Here is a 17,995-nt window from a genome sequence, read left to right as displayed (position 1 = left end):
CTCCAAAACTTTTCAGCATCTATACCACATTTATTTAAAAACATTAAGTTATAAACTACTGTATGTATGGCAATACAATTTCACTTAACCTTTTTCTGATTCAAGCATAAAGAAGCAAATTTAGAAAAATAATTTCCATAAAGATGGCATAAGAATCTTTAAGATTAGGAGAACTGAAATGAAATGACCCTGTTAGCTGAAAAATTTATTAAGGGGGTCAGGAGGGATGAATAAACAGAGCACATAAGATTTTTAGGGCAGTGGAAGTACTCCATATGATACTCTCATGCTGGTTTCATGTCATCAGACATTTGTCAAACCCACAGAATGTACAACATCAAGAGTGAATATACACTAATATGCACTATGGACTTTGGGTTACAATGATGTGTCAGTGCAGGTTTATCAACTGTAACAAATGTCCACTCCAGGGGGGGATGTTAATAATAGGGGAGGCCATGCATGGGTGAAGGCTGCAGGTATATGGGAAATCTCTGTATCTTCTTCTCCATTTTGCTGTGAACCTAAAACTGCTCTAAAAAATTAAATCTTAAAAAAAGTTTACTAAGAAATCAAGATATATTTCGGATGGTGGGTAGTGAGGCAATGAAGTCTTCAAGACTAAACACTATATAATAATTCGATCATGATTTAGCAGAAGCCTAAATGAAATAAAACAGCAAGCTAGGAAGTAAAGATAATACGATAATGACTTTCTCCAATTACCTCCTTTTGAGGTTTTTAAACCAAGTAACATAATACCCTCAGATACATACTAACCTAAGTTAATTCTATGGGAATCTGAGCCACTAGATTTAAAATCTGGGTGTGAATGAATCACCTGTGGAAAAGTAAACCCTTTCAAAGAGAACTGAACATATGAATTGTTAGAACTGTGGTTTAAAGTACTCCCAATAAGGGGCACCTGGGTGGCTCAGTTTGTTAAGCATCCGACTTTGGCTCAGGTCATGATCTCACAGTTTGTGGGTTCAAGCCAGCTCTCTGTCAGCACAGAGCCTGCTTTGGATCCTCTGTCCCCCTCTCTCTCTGGCCATCTCCCTCCCCCGCTCACGCTCCCTCTCTCAAAACAAAACATTAAAAAAAAGTACTCCCAATAAACAATTAGTGTCCAATTGCCTCCAGTTTGGTTATACATGTGTATACTTAATATTTAATGTCACTTGTTTTCTGATAATCTAACCTGGTTTTGAAATACACAAAGGAATGAGACAAGAAGAGAAGGCAGCTAGGCATAGCAGAGAGAAAAGGCCTGGATTCTGGCCTTCTGCCTATGACCAATTCATTGGTAACCCTGGCCAAATCATTTAACATCCCTGTTTCCATTTTCCTGCCTCTGTATGAGAATAAAGATACTTGTCCACAAGCCTCGGAAACAACCCTACTAGGTGGGTATTATTATTATTTTCCCCTTCCTATAGATGAGAAATTGAGGCAGAGATTGAGAGACATGCCCAAAGTCACACAGATGGTAAGTGACAGAGTTGGAGTCTGAACTCAGGCAGTCTGGTTTCAGAGTCCACACTTTTAACCACTTGTTACAATGCCTATCTAGGGGTTGTTAATAGATGTGAGAGGGGTTTAAGAAGTCAGGGAATTCTAGGGGCACCTGGCTGGCTCCGTTGGTGGAGCATGTGACTCTTGATCTTAGAGGTGCAAGTTCAAGTCCCACGTTGGGTGTAGAGATTTCTTAAAAAAAAAAATCTTAAAAAAAAAAGTCAGGGAATTCTAAATACTAAATATTATTATTAAATATAACCTGAAATTAACTAACTCAAACAAGTTAGGATGCACAGAAAATTAGAAAACATAGTTGTGGGGGAGCCTGGGTGGCTCAGTCAGTTAAGTGTCTGACTCTGGATTTCAGCTCATGTCATGATCTCATGGCTCGTGGGATGAAGCCCTGCATCAGGCTCTGTGCTGACAGTGTGGAGCCTGCTTGGGATTCTCTCTGCCCCTCACCCACTTGTGTGAGCGTATGCATGCACTCTCTCTCAAAATAAATAAATTTAAAAGACAGAGTTGTGCACAAAATTATTAATAGTTTCCATTTATTGGGCCCCTATTATGTATCAGATAGTATAAAAGCTATCTTACTTATTTTATTAATGTTCACAAAACCCTGTGAGGCTACTAACATTTTACAAGTTAGAATATGAGTAAAACAAACTGAATCCAGAACACAGCGTTTTGTTTCTCATCTATAAATTAATGAGTGACATCAGGGAAGTTGCTTAACTAAGCGATCCTACAGATTCTTCATAACAGGGTTGTGGGAGGTCACATTAACATTTACACTGTACATAGCCAAAGTATGGAAAGAGCCCAAATGTCCATTGACAGATGAATGGATAAGAAGATGTGGTATATACAATGGAGTATTACTCAGCAATCAAAATGAATGAAATCTTGCCATTTGCAACTATGTGGATAGAACTAGAGGGTATTATGCTAAGCGAAATTAGTCAGGGAGAGACAAGTATGTGACTTCACCCATATGAGGAATTTAAAATACAAAACAGATGAACATAAGGGAAGGGAAGCAAAAATAATATAAAAACAGGGAAGGGGACAAAACATAAGAGACTTAAATATAGAGAACAGACAAAGGGCTGCTGGAGGGACTGTGGGAGGGGGGATGGACTAAATGTGTAAGGGGCATTAAGGAATCTACTCCTGAAATCATTGTTGCACTATATGCTAAGTAACTTGGATGTAAGTTTAACAATAAAAACAAAAACAAAAAAACCAAAAACCATTTACATTGTACAAATGTTTACTACAGTTAAAGTTAGACATGATGTAAATGACCATAAATAAATTATGGAACACTTACATGATAAAATATTTTATATTAAAAAAAAATGCTGTTTGAAGTCTCTTTTAATGACATGATATAGTGGATATCTGATGTTTTGGGCCACACAGCATCACTTCCTTTTTCTAAGGGCAGCCTGATTTTCTTCACCTCTTCCCACCGTGTACAATCTTGGTAGGATGGTAAATCTAGATGCCCACCCTCCACTACACCTGCTGAAGAGCCCCTGAAGGTTCCTTTTGCCGGACCCTTCCTTTCCCCACCTGTTACAGTCAAGGACTCGGCACATGATCTTGAGCACAACTAACTGGGGTTCTCCCATGACTTTAAATCTTGAGAATGCTGTAGAGGGACAAAATCTACTGATTCCAGTGGTAGCGCCCAACACTCTCCAGGGATTGCTTCAGAAATCTTTTCGGAAAATGATGGTTCTCTCCTACTTCAAGTCTTCAGCCTGCCCACTGATCCTGGGAGCTCCTTAAAAGCCTGCCAATAAACTTTTTTTGTTGTTGTTGTTAAAATACTCAAAGTCTGTTTCTCCAGTTTGCAACCAGAGAACCTTCATACATATGGGGATGTGCTTTATATTCTGAAATAAACATACCAAAAAACCCAGGATATGCAACTCTGTAATACCAGTTATATAAACAAACAAAAAAATCTATTTGTAAATGCTTATTTGTATATAAACACAGAGAAAACAGAATGAGGAAAACTTGAAGAAACATAACTCGAAATTCCCCGCACGCTGATTTACACAAGGACCTTTGAACACGTTTTTTGTTCTAAAAGTCTCTTATCACCCTCCTATTTCATTTTGCCTAGGAAACTCCCACTCTTCCTTCAAGACTGGGCCTGAATACATCAAGTTTGGGGGCTTCCCGTCACCTTCACAAATGCAGCCCACCACTTCTCCCCTAGTACTACCACCAGGGGCCGTGTAGTACCTCTACTATACACTTCAGAAGAGCTTCTTGGGGCGCCTGGGTGGCTCAGTCGGTTAAGCCTCCGACTTCAGCTCAGGTCACGATCTCACGGTCCATGAGTTCGAGCCCCGCGTCGGGCTCTGGGCTGATGGCTCAGAGCCTGGAGCCTGTTTCCGATTCTGTGTCTCCCTCTCTCTCTGCCCCTCCCCGATTCATGCTCTGTCTCTCTCTGTCTCAAAAATAAATAAATGTTAAAAAAAAAAAATTAAAAAAAAAGAAGAGCTTCTTGAAGACAGGGACTCTTTCACTGACCTTTATATTTAGAAGGTCTTTTACAGCAAACCAAAAAGTTCCTCTACTTGGTTTCTACTTCTAAAAGGTAGGAATTGAGTCTATACGGTAAAACGTCCAGTGTAATAATATTAAGTGTTGAGCCACAGAGTTGGGCAGTTGGATCTAATTTTATCTTCTGATACCAACTGGAGAAAAATGTTTGGAATAAGCTTTCTTACACAGTTCTAAAGATAGGTGTGCCTGGGCTCTGAGTTACAAAGCAATAAAAGGTAAAGTGGAAGGAGAAAGGAGGAGGGCTCTTTTATATTTCTGTATGATCTGAATTTTTTAATAGTCAGCATTTACTCAATGAAATGTGATTCTTTTAACATGTAAATTACACAGGGCACCTGGGTGGCTCAATCAGTTTAAGGTTCAGGTCATGATCACAGTTGGTGAGTTGGAGCCCCACATCGGGCTCTATGCTGGTGGCTCAGAGCCTGGAGCCTGCTTCAAATTCTGTGTGTATGTCTCTCCCTGCTCCTCCCCTGTTTGCTCTCTATCTCTCAAAAAAAACCCAAAAAAACAAAAAAACAAAAAAACAAAAAAAACGAATAAATGTTAAAAAAAATTTTTTAACATAAATTATGCAATTAAAAAATAAAATTAAAATTAACTACAGGGAAAAAAGAAGTGTCCTAATTAATTACTAGCATTTCAATTACAAAGTCTGTTTCAGTGTCTAAACCTCATTTAGGCAATTCTAACCAATTTCATTCTTCAAATTGGTAGGTGAAGAGTAGGTTAATAAAATTTCCCTTAATTACAAATCCACATTTCTACAAATAAAATCTATTTTTCAAAACTAATCTAATGAGAAGCAAAAAGATAAAATTATGAATCTAATTATACTCACTATTTTGAGAAATGTTTATGAGGCCACTAATTGTATCATATAATAGTCATCAATTAGAGCTACAGCATCCTCCTGAAATAGTAAAAGTCTTTTTTTTTTTTAAAGTAGGCTCCACTCCCAGTATGAGGCTCAAACCCACGACCCTAAGATCAAGACCTGAGATCAAGAGTCGGATGCTCAACCAACTGAGCCACCCAGGCGCCCCAACAATTCTAATTCTCAAATACTCGAGATTATCTGCAATTACCCCAAAGTGTGCCACAAAACACTCAAAATCATTAATTTATTTTAATTTTTAAAATGTGTGTGTGTGTATGCAGAACGTCATACTTGATGAGAGAATGTAGAACTTGGAAGTGAATAAACATGAAACATGTCAACTCAAAAAGGTTGTAAATCAACATCTTAAGCAACAGTCCAACAATCCTTTGGGGGAGAAGAAGCAACTACTGTAGGCAGCCTTGCCTGGAGTTTTAGGCAAGTCACACAGCTATGAGAGGCAGAGCCAGGATTCCAACCCAGGCGGCCTGGCTCAAGTCAGGCACATCAACACTTAAGTGTTCTTACCATTATGCTAAGCGGACTTTCCTTGGTCATCTCAAAGCTTTGGTTGAACACTATGCTCAGGACATTTAATTAAACACAAGCCACCATAGTACTATAGCACTAAACGCAATGCCATTTTTTTTTTTTTATCAACTGTAGCGACATTTTTGTGGTGACATTTTTTTCCCTTTAGTAGCAACCAGAAGAAACTAGCACTTGCATTACATGTTTAATCTTAACACAAGGATTTGAAAAAAAAAAAGAAAGCAAAAGTTTGAGAACACCCTTAAGCATGACAGTTCAAAAAATAACAAAACACAATCCAACTTTCCAGATATGTGCTAGGAACATTACTACTCTGAGGGAAAACAAGAGAAAAAAATTATTCTTAAAAAGTATTAGAGGGGCGCCTGGGTGGCGCAGTCGGTTAAGCGTCTGACTTCAGCCAGGTCGCGATCTCGCGGTCCATGGGTTCGAGCCCCGCGTCAGGCTCTGGGCTGATGGCTCGGAGCCTGGAGCCTGTTTCCGATTCTGTGTCTCCCTCTCTTTCAGCCCCTCCCCCGTTCATGCTCTGTCTCTGTCTGTCCCATAAATAAATAAAAACGTTGGAAAAAAAAATTAAAAAAAAAAGTATTAGATAATCTAATGGGAGCTTACATTAATGGGAGAAAGAAAAACCCTAGCAAACTCAGGGTGCATAATTTCAAGCAGAACTGTAACAAGAGAGGGGTGTCTGGGTGGCTCAGTCGGTTAAGCGTCCAACTTCAGCTCAGGTCATGATCGCACAGTCTGTGAGTTCGAACCCCGTGTCGGGCTCTGTGCTGACAGCTCAGAGCCTGGAGCCTGCTTCAGATTCTGTGTCTCCCTCTCTCTCTGACCCTCCCCCGTTCATGCTCTGTCTCTCTCTGTCTCAAAAATAAATAAAACATTAAAAAATTTTTAAAAAAAAGAACTGTAACAAGAGAAAAATAGGCAACAAGGAGACAAAAAAACAGAAATGTCTTTGTAGGTTATATGGAGATATATCACCTCTACCTACAGTCACTCTCTATAGTAAGGCTCAGAGAACTATGGCTCTCTGGCCAAATCCAATCACTGCTTTGTTCTATAAACAGAATTTTACTGGAACTCAGCGCCACTCATTCATCTACTTATTATTGTCAATGGCTGCTTTCACACTATCACGGCAGCGTTGAGTAACTGTACCAGAGACTGTACACAAAATCTAAAATATTTACCATCTGCCTTCTTACAGAGAAAATTCGCCAACCCTTATTTTCTTTTATAGCACTTAACACTATCAAATTATTTTATTTATTTTGTTGACTCAATTATTGTCTGACTCCCCCACTGGAATGCAATCTTCATGAAGAAAAAAACTTTGTTCTCCACTATATTTCTACCACCTAGAACAGTACATAACACATAGAAAGCACTCAGTGAAAGTGCTGAATGAATGGCGTTCACTGAGAGAAAGAAAGGAAAACAAAACTTCCACATCTTCCCATTTTCCCTTAGATGCTCTCCAACTATTCACTCCACTATCTACCAAAATGTGTCTTGTCAATTAACCACTGGATTTATCATATTGATGAGCAAGTTAATAAGTCCAATGGTTAATTCTTACCCCTCATCTTATTTGACCCAGTTGATCTATACCCCTTTCTCCATGTGACTTTCAGAACACCACATTCTCTTAGTTTTCCTCCTACCCGACAGGCCCTTCCTTAGTCTCCTTTGCTGGTGCTATCTTACTTCCTCAATCTCTAAATGCTGGCATGCTCACAACTTTCTCAGTTGGCACTTATCTAGTCTCATGACGATTCTTATGCATTTCAAACAGAATCCAAAGTCCCAAACCAATCTTTCTCCCAGAAACTGTTCAGTTATAGTGAAGAGGTTGTAATAGAGGTACTATAGTTATATTACATCTCAGGAAATGTAAATGCTTCTAGTTGCTCAAGCCAAAAGCTCTTGGGAGCCAACCAACCCTCATTCTCTTATACCCGATATCCAATCCACCACCAAACCCTGGTGGCTCTATCTTATAAATATATTCCAGGTGAATGATCCCTGCTAACCACCTCCACGGCTGCTGTCCTGGTCCAAGCCACCATCATCTCGTGCCTGGAACGATGTCACAGCCCCTGACAATTTCCCTGTGTCCCACCTTCACTCCCTTACAGTCCACTCTCAACAGAGTACCCAGGGTGATCATGTTTAAAATGTAAATCATCAAGTTGCCGGGTGCTCAAAGCCTCCAATAACTAGTTAGTTCTCTTTCCCAGTCGGTGTTAAAGTCTCACACAATTTGGTCCCCTGAAGCCTATGCCCCTTTGTTCCCTCCACCCCAGACACATAAGGCTTCCCTGACCATCCTAGAGCATGTCAAGCAAGCTTCCATTTCAGCACCTTTGCACTGGCTGAAAGGCTCTTCTGGTTTAATTAAATGAAACAGGCACTTCCATGAAGTATTGTGTCAACTAACTCAAAAAAACAAGTCTGGAGCGCCTGGATGGCTCAGTCGGTTGAGCATCTGACTTCCGTTTGGGTCATGATCTTACGGTTGGGGACTTCAAACCCCACACTGGGCTCTGTGCTGACAGCTCAGAGCCTGGACCTGCTCTGGATTCTATGTCTCCCTCTCTCTCTCTCTGCCCTTCCCTGCTCGTGTTCTTTCTCTCTCAAAAGTAAATACATTAAAAAAAAAAAAAAAAAAAGTCTGTGAGGTAGGTATCGATACCCTTACTTTAGAGATTAGGAAAGTGAAGTTTACAAGTCACCCATCTAACGAATGATGGAGTTGGGGTTCAATCCTGATTAGTGTGCACAGAAAAGTGAGCTCTCAGCAAAGTTTTGCACGCTAAAAGGAGAGGACGCTGATATTCCTCTGAAGTCACAGTGATTCCAACTGCTAAAGGTGCATGTTGATAGCAAGAAAAGGATCTGAGAAAGGGAAGCCAGAGGCAAAAGAGGACAACCCGCGGAGTAAGTTACCCAAGCCAGGAGTGGAATGTTTCAAGGCAAAGGGAGTGGTGTCAAATAGAACTGAGACATCCAAAAACCCAAGAACCACGCACATACTCATAGTAAACCACACCTGGACAGCAACCCTAATCTTGATTTAAAAAAAAAAATGTATCATCTGCCTATATTGGCCAAAGATATCCTACTTCTCTGCCGCAAGGGTGTGAAAACAGACTACAGGTAAGCATGTGATTAAGCAACAGAGCTTCACACCTACGTTTTCCTCCAGTCCAAGGAAACAAAGTTTATGTGTGTGCGGTGGCCTTTAAGGGAAATGGTTGACCTTTAAACTTCAGAAGGCAAAGAAAACAGCAGTTATTTTCTTCCAAGCTCCCTGTGGGTATGTGGGACAATCGCTGTCTATATCCCAGATATTTTCGAAGAGACCAAAACGGCAGCCAGGGGCGGAGGGTGTGCTGGCCCTCACCCCAAACTGTTCCAGCATCTTCTCGCCTGTGCCTCATTGCTCTCCGTCCCACAGTCACGCCTGCAGATATCAACCCACCCTCTCCCTCTCATCCCCATCCCCCAGCCACATCCTGGGACTGGCCCCAGAGAAGCCCCACACCCCGCAGTGGCCCGGGCGTGAAGACCCCGCCTCACCACGGCTCCGGCCACAGCGTGGACAAGGCTTTCGTAGGACAGCACTGAGGCCATTGCTGCGGCTCCCCGCAGACCTAGCAACACTTCTCCCTCAGGCGCCGCAGCTAGCCGAGAGAGGAAAGAAGCGCCGGAGACCGGGAGGTGAGCGCCACAGGCTCCACCTTCTCAGGCCCGCCTCCTCCGGAACAACCCCTTCCGGGTCTTAGCGAGCACGCTGTCTCCCCGCCGGAAGCCACTGGGCTGGAAGAGGGGAAAGGCAGGCCTGGGGACGCCCCTTGGCTCTGATTGGCTCTCGGGGCCTGCATGGGCGGGGCAGAGAAGCGCTGGCCCAATCATGCGGAGCAGCAGGACAGGCAGAAAGCTGGTAGCCACGCCCCGGGTCTGATGGAAGTGCCCACACGTTCCCGGGACCTGACTGGCTGTTCTTCAACATGGGGACTTAGGGAGGCCTAGATGGCCACCTTCCCTCCGTTAAGACAGGCCGGAATCAGGCAAGATGGGGACTCAAATCTTCCTGCTTACCTGCGAGTTAACTCGTATTTTCTATCGACAGTATTTTTTTTTAATTTTTTTTTCAACGTTTATTTATTTTTGGGACAGAGAGAGACAGAGCATGAACGGGGGAGGAGCAGAGAGAGAGGGAGACACAGAATCGGAAACAGGCTCCAGGCTCTGAGCCATCAGCCCAGAGCCTGATGCGGGGCTCGAACTCACGGACCGCGAGATCGTGACCTGGCTGAAGTCGGACGCTTAACCGACTGCGCCACCCAGGCGCCCCTATCGACAGTATTTTTAAAGTCACATTTTGTCCAAAAGGAAATACTGATTGGGCAAGGTTCTGTACTCTGAAAAACCCTGGGGTGTTGGGAAAACAAAACGGAGCTGGAGATAAAGTGATTAGATGCAGGTGGGCTCATACTCGTTAGCAACTAGTAAAGTCATTTTCACCCTTTTGGTTTTCTCCTTTAAGTGACAGAATTAGTTAATACAACTCCACTGCAGTAAGGATTACAAAAGCTAATTTATGTAGACGTACTTCATAAAATACTGAAGAAATAACTACATGTTGTCAAGTGAAGAACCAAACTACATAGAACTACAGAAGCCACTTTCAATCTCTAACGTAGGTCATACTGTGAGACACGATGTCTCAGGACTCCAACTGAACTCTACTGGGATGTCATTCCCATGTGTCTCTTGTCAGTTTCAGTACCAGCAAGTTTACCCTTCTAATACCCACTGTGAGAATTTTTTTAATGCTTATTTTTGAGAGAAAGAGCACGAGTGGGGTAGGGGCAGAGAGAGGGAGACACAGAATCTGAAACAGGCTCCAGGCCCTGAGATGTCAGCACAGAACCCTATGCAGGGCTCTTCCTCAGGAAACAAGAGATCATGACCTTAGCTGAACTCCCACCCAGGCGCCTCCATAATTCTTGAGTGTTTACTACATGCCAGGCTCCATGCTTTATGCGTTATCGTATTTACTCCCTGGGAGAGGGCCCAAAGAACAATGTTTCTTTGGTCATGTTTTCACAAAATTTGCGTGAAATATTTTAACCGGTACTGGTTACGATCTTCCCTTCATTTAGGACGGTGCTAGTGACCACAAGCTAAGTGAAAGGTGAATTTGGGACACAGGTGAATTCAGTGATATCTGTATGTATGGTTAAGTTACTGCTAGATATTTGGTTGTAGAAATGGCTTCTAGGAACACTCTCCCCACTCCCTAATATGACAACAGAAAGGCACAGGTCCAAAGGTCAAATGAGAATAGGCTGGTCCCTGAAGAATTTAAGCAGAAGACTCGGTTTTCACGGACTTACCAAATTGGAAGCTCTCGGTCAAGAATATACCAGACCATGTAGCATACATATTCACAAACATTTTATGAATACTTCTCCTTTATGTTGGTAAACACAACAGAATTCATCAGAACTCCCATTTGTAGGGCACCAACCCAGAGAAGGTAGCATATCAATCTATTTTTTTTGCATTCCCCAACGTTCAAAAATATTTTGATCAAGATAGCGTTATCTATCCTACTGAAAACACTACAAAATCGTTGTCATGAGTATACAGCCAAAAAGAAAAAAGTAGTAATTGCATAGTTATACCACATATTAAATCTCTGCAGTTGTGATTTTTGAGGTTTGCAATTTTTCTAACTATTCACTTCTACACCTAATTTAGTATTCATAATGACGTATTTTCCTTAAAGAGGGCTTCCTGAATTACAGAACTATCAAGTCTCCCACTATACAAATAGTATACAAGAAATTCTGTTTTTACACCCATGCCATCAAATACAAAATGAGTAAAAGGAACCTATCCAGAAATTTCATGTATCATGCTTCTACACCAGCAGATTTATGATCCAGTTAGTTACACTGCAACCTGACAATGTTAGTGATCTGGGGGAGTACTTAAAGCCATTTTAATTATATACCAGATAACTAGCTTTTCAGAACCGTATACATGTCTAGTTCTATTTACCTCCTTGCTTTCACCTAAAGAGAATGTCAAAATTCTTATAGACAACTTTATAGAAAATTTTGAATTTACACTTCCACCAGCACTACACACAAAAGGTGTCACTGAATTGCCAAGAGACTTAAAACCTTCACCAATTTCACGTTTACTCTTTCAAAAGCTTAATGGCTATTTTAGGATTTGTTGCCTATTTATCTCAGGGTATTTTCCTCCCTGAACTATGCAAATAGGTATGCTATATTGGTTGTAAATACTAAACTTTAAAATTACTGCATAATTTTTAAACCTTTTTTTTCTTGTCCTCATTCTTGGGCGTCACAAGCGTTCTAAGCCCTTCAAGCACGATGCTACATCCCTTACTATCTGGAGAAACCTGTTGGGTGTGCACATCAGTACACCCAGTGATGTACGATATTCCTTATTTAGCCAATCCTCCTCAAATTTCTTTCCAATTTTTTGAAGTAATGAACAATCCTGCAAGAAGCAACCTTCGCCAGAGGGCAGCAGGGCAAAGAATTTAAGAGGAAGACCTTGGGGGCAAGGGAAGGAGGAGGACCTTTGAAGAACAAGACTAGTGAGAGTATCAGCTTCACAAATCAGCAGGAGTGTTAACTTAGGCAATTTATTTTTTTTAATGTTTATTTTTAGAGAGAGAGAGAGAGAATGAGCAGGGGAGGGGCAGAGAGAGGGAGGAGAATCCCAAGCAGGCTCTGCACCGTCAGAGTGGAGCCTGATACAAGGCTGAAACTTGAGTCTTGACATCATGCTCTGAGCCAAAACCAAGAGTCGGACATTTAACTACGCCATTCACGGGCTCCAGCTTGGGCAACTTAAAGTGCTTCAGGTTCCTCATCTATATAAAATGGGAATAAGAGCACTTACCGTTATGGTCATTACCAGAATGGGGTCAATGCTTTCAAACTGATTACAGAGCACCTGGCACAGAGTGTACCTGATATAAGTACTTACTTGGATGCTTTGTTAGGTATTAGCAAACCTCTAAAATGTTGTTTCTCCCTTATCCCAATTAGGCCAGCATATCCTAAGGTGGCAGCCTGCTAGCCGTTACCCCAGGTAACAACTTTTCCTTCTGTCGTTTTTTATTGGGTACATGACCACAAAGCAGTGGACTATTACTTTCTAGCTTTCCTTGCAGCTAAATATGGTCTCAAGACCAAAAAAAAAAAAAAAAAAAAAAAAGATCAATGGAGTCATTAAAATGTTAATTCTGTGGATCAGTCTCAGTATCTCAGTATGTGCTTCCCTAATGCCCTCTCCTGTTTCCTCAGGCTAGAAGATGATCATCAGAACAAACACTTTTGGACTCAGAAGCTGCCTTTGGAGTATGGCAGAACAGCTTACCTCTGGACTGCTACCTGAAAGAAAAGTAAAGCTCTGTTTAACATCTAATTTTTCTTATGAAGTCGTTGTAACAGCAGTTTATGAACTAAAGCCTACTGTGTCCAGCAAATAACTTAAGGTGAGTGCTAAAGACATAAAATAAACAGAACATGTACTGGGGGAAAAAAGTGTGGGGGGGTCAATATCCAGTTTGAAACCATAGTTTATTTTTAATGTAGCTAGAAATCCATTAACTATATATTTTTAAGCAGAAAAAAACACTACTTTACTTTTCCTTCTTATAGCATTGTTAGCACAAGAAAAAAACACTTCTGGTTTAGAAATGATACTGAGTTTCTATGAAAATGAATGTACTTTGTATTTGTGGAACTTAAAAGCACAGGACACATTTTTCTGAAGACCAATTTTACTTTTACCCATTTATGGTACTATTTGCAATGTTAGAATGTATTTAAGTAATATATAATTAAGTAAATCAAACAAGGAACCCAAAAGGAACTGGTCTTCTTGAGTTATTCACAGCACACATTAGAAATTTTGAGAGAACACACATTAACAACAACAAAAAAACACTGGCAAGCTCAAACGCAAGTTTATATGCTGAGTATTTTTAAAGGGTTTAAAAAGCATGCTCAGTTAGCATACAGCCTTTTCTCACTTATATAACAGATGCAATACTATCTGTTTGTGTACAGCAAAGGATGAGAACCTGAATCAACTCACTTATGACTCCAGAAATGTGCTATTTCAGAAATGTATTCCATGAAATTTTTTTACTGGCTCCTACCACGGATTCTTCAAATAAGCAAAGTACAGAGGGTCTCATCCCTTGAAACTGTTTTTAAACACCAGCCACTTTAAGTTGAAAGATAGGTAGAAACCTAGCAATTCCTGGTACAGTGCCTGGACTTAATTAATGTAAGAGTTGAATGTACAGCAGAAAATCTATCATTTCTTTATCCTTGAAGAGAGGGAGGGAGAAAAAGGAGAGGTGGGGATATGGTGCACTATTTAAGAGATGAATAGCAGTACAATGACTCATAATAATACCATCAAATCCACAATGAAGAACCATGGATCTCATCAATTTTATAATTCACGTTGGACCAAAAAGTTTAGTTCCCCTGTAGTGTACCAATGAAGTCAAACCTCATGCTTTCCAAAATATGAAGACGAATAATGTAAGATAAACTCCAATTGCAATAGGTATTTTCTAAGTAGAGAACTGAACACAAAGGGAATCCCTCCTTCCAACATCTTTTGATACAAGCTTTCACTGAAGTGAAAACCTAACACTTAAATATGAAATCTGTTGGCCAAGTAAGAAACTACAGCTGCTATGGATATTACCTTCCATAATCATTATATGTATTACATATTAAATTAAACCCAGCATTACATATGCTTGCACAATTATGCTGTGAATGATATTAGTGATGGTGCCAGTGAAAAAGGACAATCTTTAGCCCAAAAAGAATAAGGGGACGGGAGGCGAAAACAAGTAGAAAACACACAATGAGATGGGCCATTTTCTGACTAGGAAAGGTCATTCTAAACACAGAAATACAAAAAGAAAAGTATTCCCTTATTTCCCGTGTGGAAATAATACGAAACATTTATTTCCTGTATCACACAAGAACACAGCTAAGTAATCCAACTCTACTGCAGCATTATAAAAATCATCCCTTCACCACAGTGTAAGATTTAAATGCATCTGCACAACTGTGCATGCTGTATTAAAGGAGAAAGGTTGCTGCTGCCCTGCCAAGAACTTCCGGCCCCTATCCAGGTCCTACTGCAATACTGGTGGTCCCAATGGTTTTATTGAAATAAATCATGTTTAAAAAATAAAGCATTTAAAAAGACAAGTCAAAATCCCTCAGTAACCATATATCCAACTCAAACTTAATCTATTTAAATGTTATATTTGCCTCTCGCTAATAAGCCTTTATTTCAAACTGAGCAATAAATCTTCCATACTGAAGTATCTTCCTTGCCCAATTAATCCAAAGGAAAAAAACTGAAATGATTAGTAAAGAAAAATGTAGGGATTAACACACCCTTTTAATATGTTTTTAAATATTTTTAAGGTTTAAAAAGTGTTTAAAGTTTGTAATTCCTAGTAGGAAAACATCATCTGAATGAAAACCCTAATGGCAAACCACTGAAAAATGTCTCAGTTGTATGTGGGGCAGAGGGGTAGGGATTATCTTCACAGCACCCCAGCTTTCTCCATGAGAAGGTCAGAGGTACACTGGTTTGTATTATTGCGACATCCAATAGGTGATCGAAGTTGCTTTTCCTTCAGCAAGGGCTTTATTTGTCAGAAAGGCATTATGCTTGACCTCCAAATTTGGCTGACAATTTACTGATGAGATTCATAACCTTTGGGTTACTCTGATATTTTGACATATTTGCTGGGTTCTGGGCCACATCCTGGAAGGCCACCATAACTTCTGGATCCTGAAAAAAAAAAAAAGGTAATGTGTTTTTTTTAGTGTTTAAAAGAGTTCTGTGGTTTAACATTTATTATCCTGAATCTTATCTCTTTATTGAAACTTGACAATTTTGTCAGAGACAAGTTAAATGGAATTTTGGACAAGTCCCCGAAGTATAAATATTATTAATGTGCACTTAAGTCAAACACCAATTATATCACTTTAGATAATGAAAAAAAGCATACACAATTTTGATTAAAAGGACGACTAAATTAGGGATGATTGGGTGGTTCAGTTAAGCATCTGATTCTTGACCTTGGCTCATGTCATATTCTCACAGTTTGTGGGATCGAGCCCCATGTCAAGCTGCGTGCTCTCCCTCTCTTTCTGTCCCTCTCCTGCTCGTGCGCGCGCTCTCTCTCTCTCACTCAAAATAAACTAAGGGTGCCTGGGTGGTTCAGTTGGTTAAGCGTCCGATTTCTGCTCAGGTCATGATCTTGCAGTTCATGAGTTTGAGCCCCACGTTGGGCTCTGTGCTGACAGCTGAGCCTGGAGCCTGCTTCGGATTCTGTGTCTCCCTCTCTGACCACCCCCTCGTTCATGCTGTCTTTCTCTGTCTCAAAAATAAATATTTAAAAAAAAATTTTTTTTTTAAAAAAAGGACAACTGAACTACTAAATTCTACTCATGAAACCAGTATTACATATAACACTATATGTTAACTAACTAGAATTTAAATAAAAACTTGAAATATACATAAATAAGTAAAGACATCTGGATATAATCAAACTATTACAGACTAATAGTATTATAGAACCGTATTACAAACTATACTGCAAACTATTATTTTTAGTAACTTAAGCTACTCATTCTGAAACAAAAAATGAACAGTAGAACTGTGTAATGAGCTATTTGGTAATTCTGACAAGTAAAACATGTCTAACATAGTAACCTTTGTCTCTACTTAGAATGAATAAAAGAAATACCTTAGGGATACAAGGCCCAACTTTGTTCTTCCAAGTCTTACCTGCATGGCTGCGAGAACCTCTGGGTCACTAAGAATTTCATTGAGCCCAGGCATTCCTGCCATTCCAGGCATTCCCCCTGCCATTCCAGGCATGCCTCCAGGAAAATTACCAGGCATTCCCCCAGGAAAGCCACCTGCAAGAATAAATGAAGTAGCTGCAAGACACCAGCCATATTCTTTCTCAAGTAGTGACAGCACACTATTTCCTTCCAATGAAAATCACACACACTCACAAGTGCATGCAAAAAGAACAAGGGGGCTACTAACCACAAAGTAGTCTTAACATCCTAACTGGATGCAAATGAGAATTTTACCTTCAAATTTTCTCCTAAAAAATAAGGCTGTAAATCAACTTTACTACATTTTGCATTTATTTTTTCCTAGTAATTAAAACTGTTAAAGAAACTAATCTTAGCTAAAAGAGAAACCTAATAGTCCCTGGAATTACAAATAAAGTCATCTCAGTCATCTTATTTTCTCTTTTTAATACTATGTGTTTCAATTCCAAGTTCTAATTTGTAAGACTTTAGTTGTTTCTGTTTAAACTGTATTCCTGTAGAGCATTCTTTCAAGAACTACATGAAATGCTTGTTTTAAAAAGCTGTGGATTTCTATCTCCACCATAGATACAATCAAAATCTGTGAAAGTGAAAATCTGCATTTTTAACAAGCACTCCTGGTATTTCTTCTTTACACTGAGGACAATCAATACTCTAGCAAAAAGATTTCAATCTCCCAGTATATTTTTAGATTATAAACACAAATTATCTTCTACTCAGTTGTTCACCACATACACCTTTTATGTCTACTGGAAATATTATGAAATCACAATTATACCAACATAGACATCTATAAGGGAATACACTTTACATTAATGTATCTTACAGATCAAGGGTGACTACACATAAGCCATCATAAAGAAAAAACACAAAGAACGAAGTCATTTCCTCCTGGCTCAACAATTTAAAACATTCCCATTAAGTAGCTAATAATCACAGGTAAGAGAATCTAAGAAGCTGGAAAAAAACTACTAGCTTCTCTTGATGCCCCTACTCACTGAAAAAGTAGTTTCTATCCATAAAAAAAATAACTGGTCCAGCACAAAAAGAGTTAACCGGCCTGCTGTCAAATCTAGACAATAAAATCCACATAATAAAAAAATTTTCTCTAGTACTAATCTACACTAGTGGTTTTCCTCTAAAGCAAAGATACTGGATATAAAATTATTGACATTTTAAGCAGAACATAAGCTATGAACTGCATTTTCTTGCTTTTGCTTCAAACAGAAAGTCATCCCCAATAGATGTTCTTTCTTTTTACTTGCTTGGCACATGACCTTTCAGAATAAAGGCTATCTTTTCTAGCCTGTGACCATGGAACTTAAGTTGCAGCCAGTGGCATACACCCATTAGGGGTTGTGTAGCTGCCTCTGTAAACCTTCTTTCAGAGAAAGCTGGTTACTATTAAAACAGCTGAAGGCAGCAGATTCCCCATTAGAATTACAAACTTAAAAAAAAATCTCTTCCTGGTTTTTAAATTTCATACTGTCTC

The 17,995-nt window shown here is 39.8% G+C and overlaps 2 protein-coding genes across 4 annotated transcripts in view; both read right to left on the bottom strand.

Moving 5' to 3' along the window:
• SLC25A17 (solute carrier family 25 member 17) overlaps positions 1-9,318 on the bottom strand; it is a 47,965-nt gene extending 38,647 nt beyond the window's left edge. The window contains exon 1 of one of the 2 annotated variants that reach the window (XM_040490741.1): positions 9,128-9,318. In XM_040490741.1, the coding sequence (XP_040346675.1) occupies positions 9,128-9,181 (54 nt within the window). In that variant the 5' untranslated portion in view covers positions 9,182-9,318. The remainder of the gene's footprint in view (positions 1-9,127) is intronic. The other variant, XM_040490740.1, reaches the window with a different exon arrangement.
• A 3,845-nt stretch (positions 9,319-13,163) lies between these two features.
• The window catches only part of ST13 (ST13 Hsp70 interacting protein), a 32,693-nt gene continuing 27,861 nt past the window's right edge, over positions 13,164-17,995 (bottom strand). For both annotated transcript variants that reach the window (XM_040490738.1, XM_040490737.1), the window contains 2 exons: positions 16,445-16,578; positions 13,164-15,442 (listed from right to left, as the gene is read on the bottom strand). In XM_040490738.1, coding sequence (XP_040346672.1) covers positions 15,314-15,442; positions 16,445-16,578 — 263 coding nt within the window. In that variant the 3' untranslated portion in view covers positions 13,164-15,313. The remainder of the gene's footprint in view (positions 15,443-16,444; positions 16,579-17,995) is intronic.

This window comes from Herpailurus yagouaroundi, unplaced genomic scaffold, assembly GCF_014898765.1.
Source record: "Herpailurus yagouaroundi ecotype Mexico unplaced genomic scaffold, PumYag 182, whole genome shotgun sequence".
NCBI lineage: Eukaryota > Metazoa > Chordata > Mammalia > Carnivora > Felidae > Herpailurus > Herpailurus yagouaroundi.
This window is presented reverse-complemented; position numbering and strand designations above follow the sequence as displayed.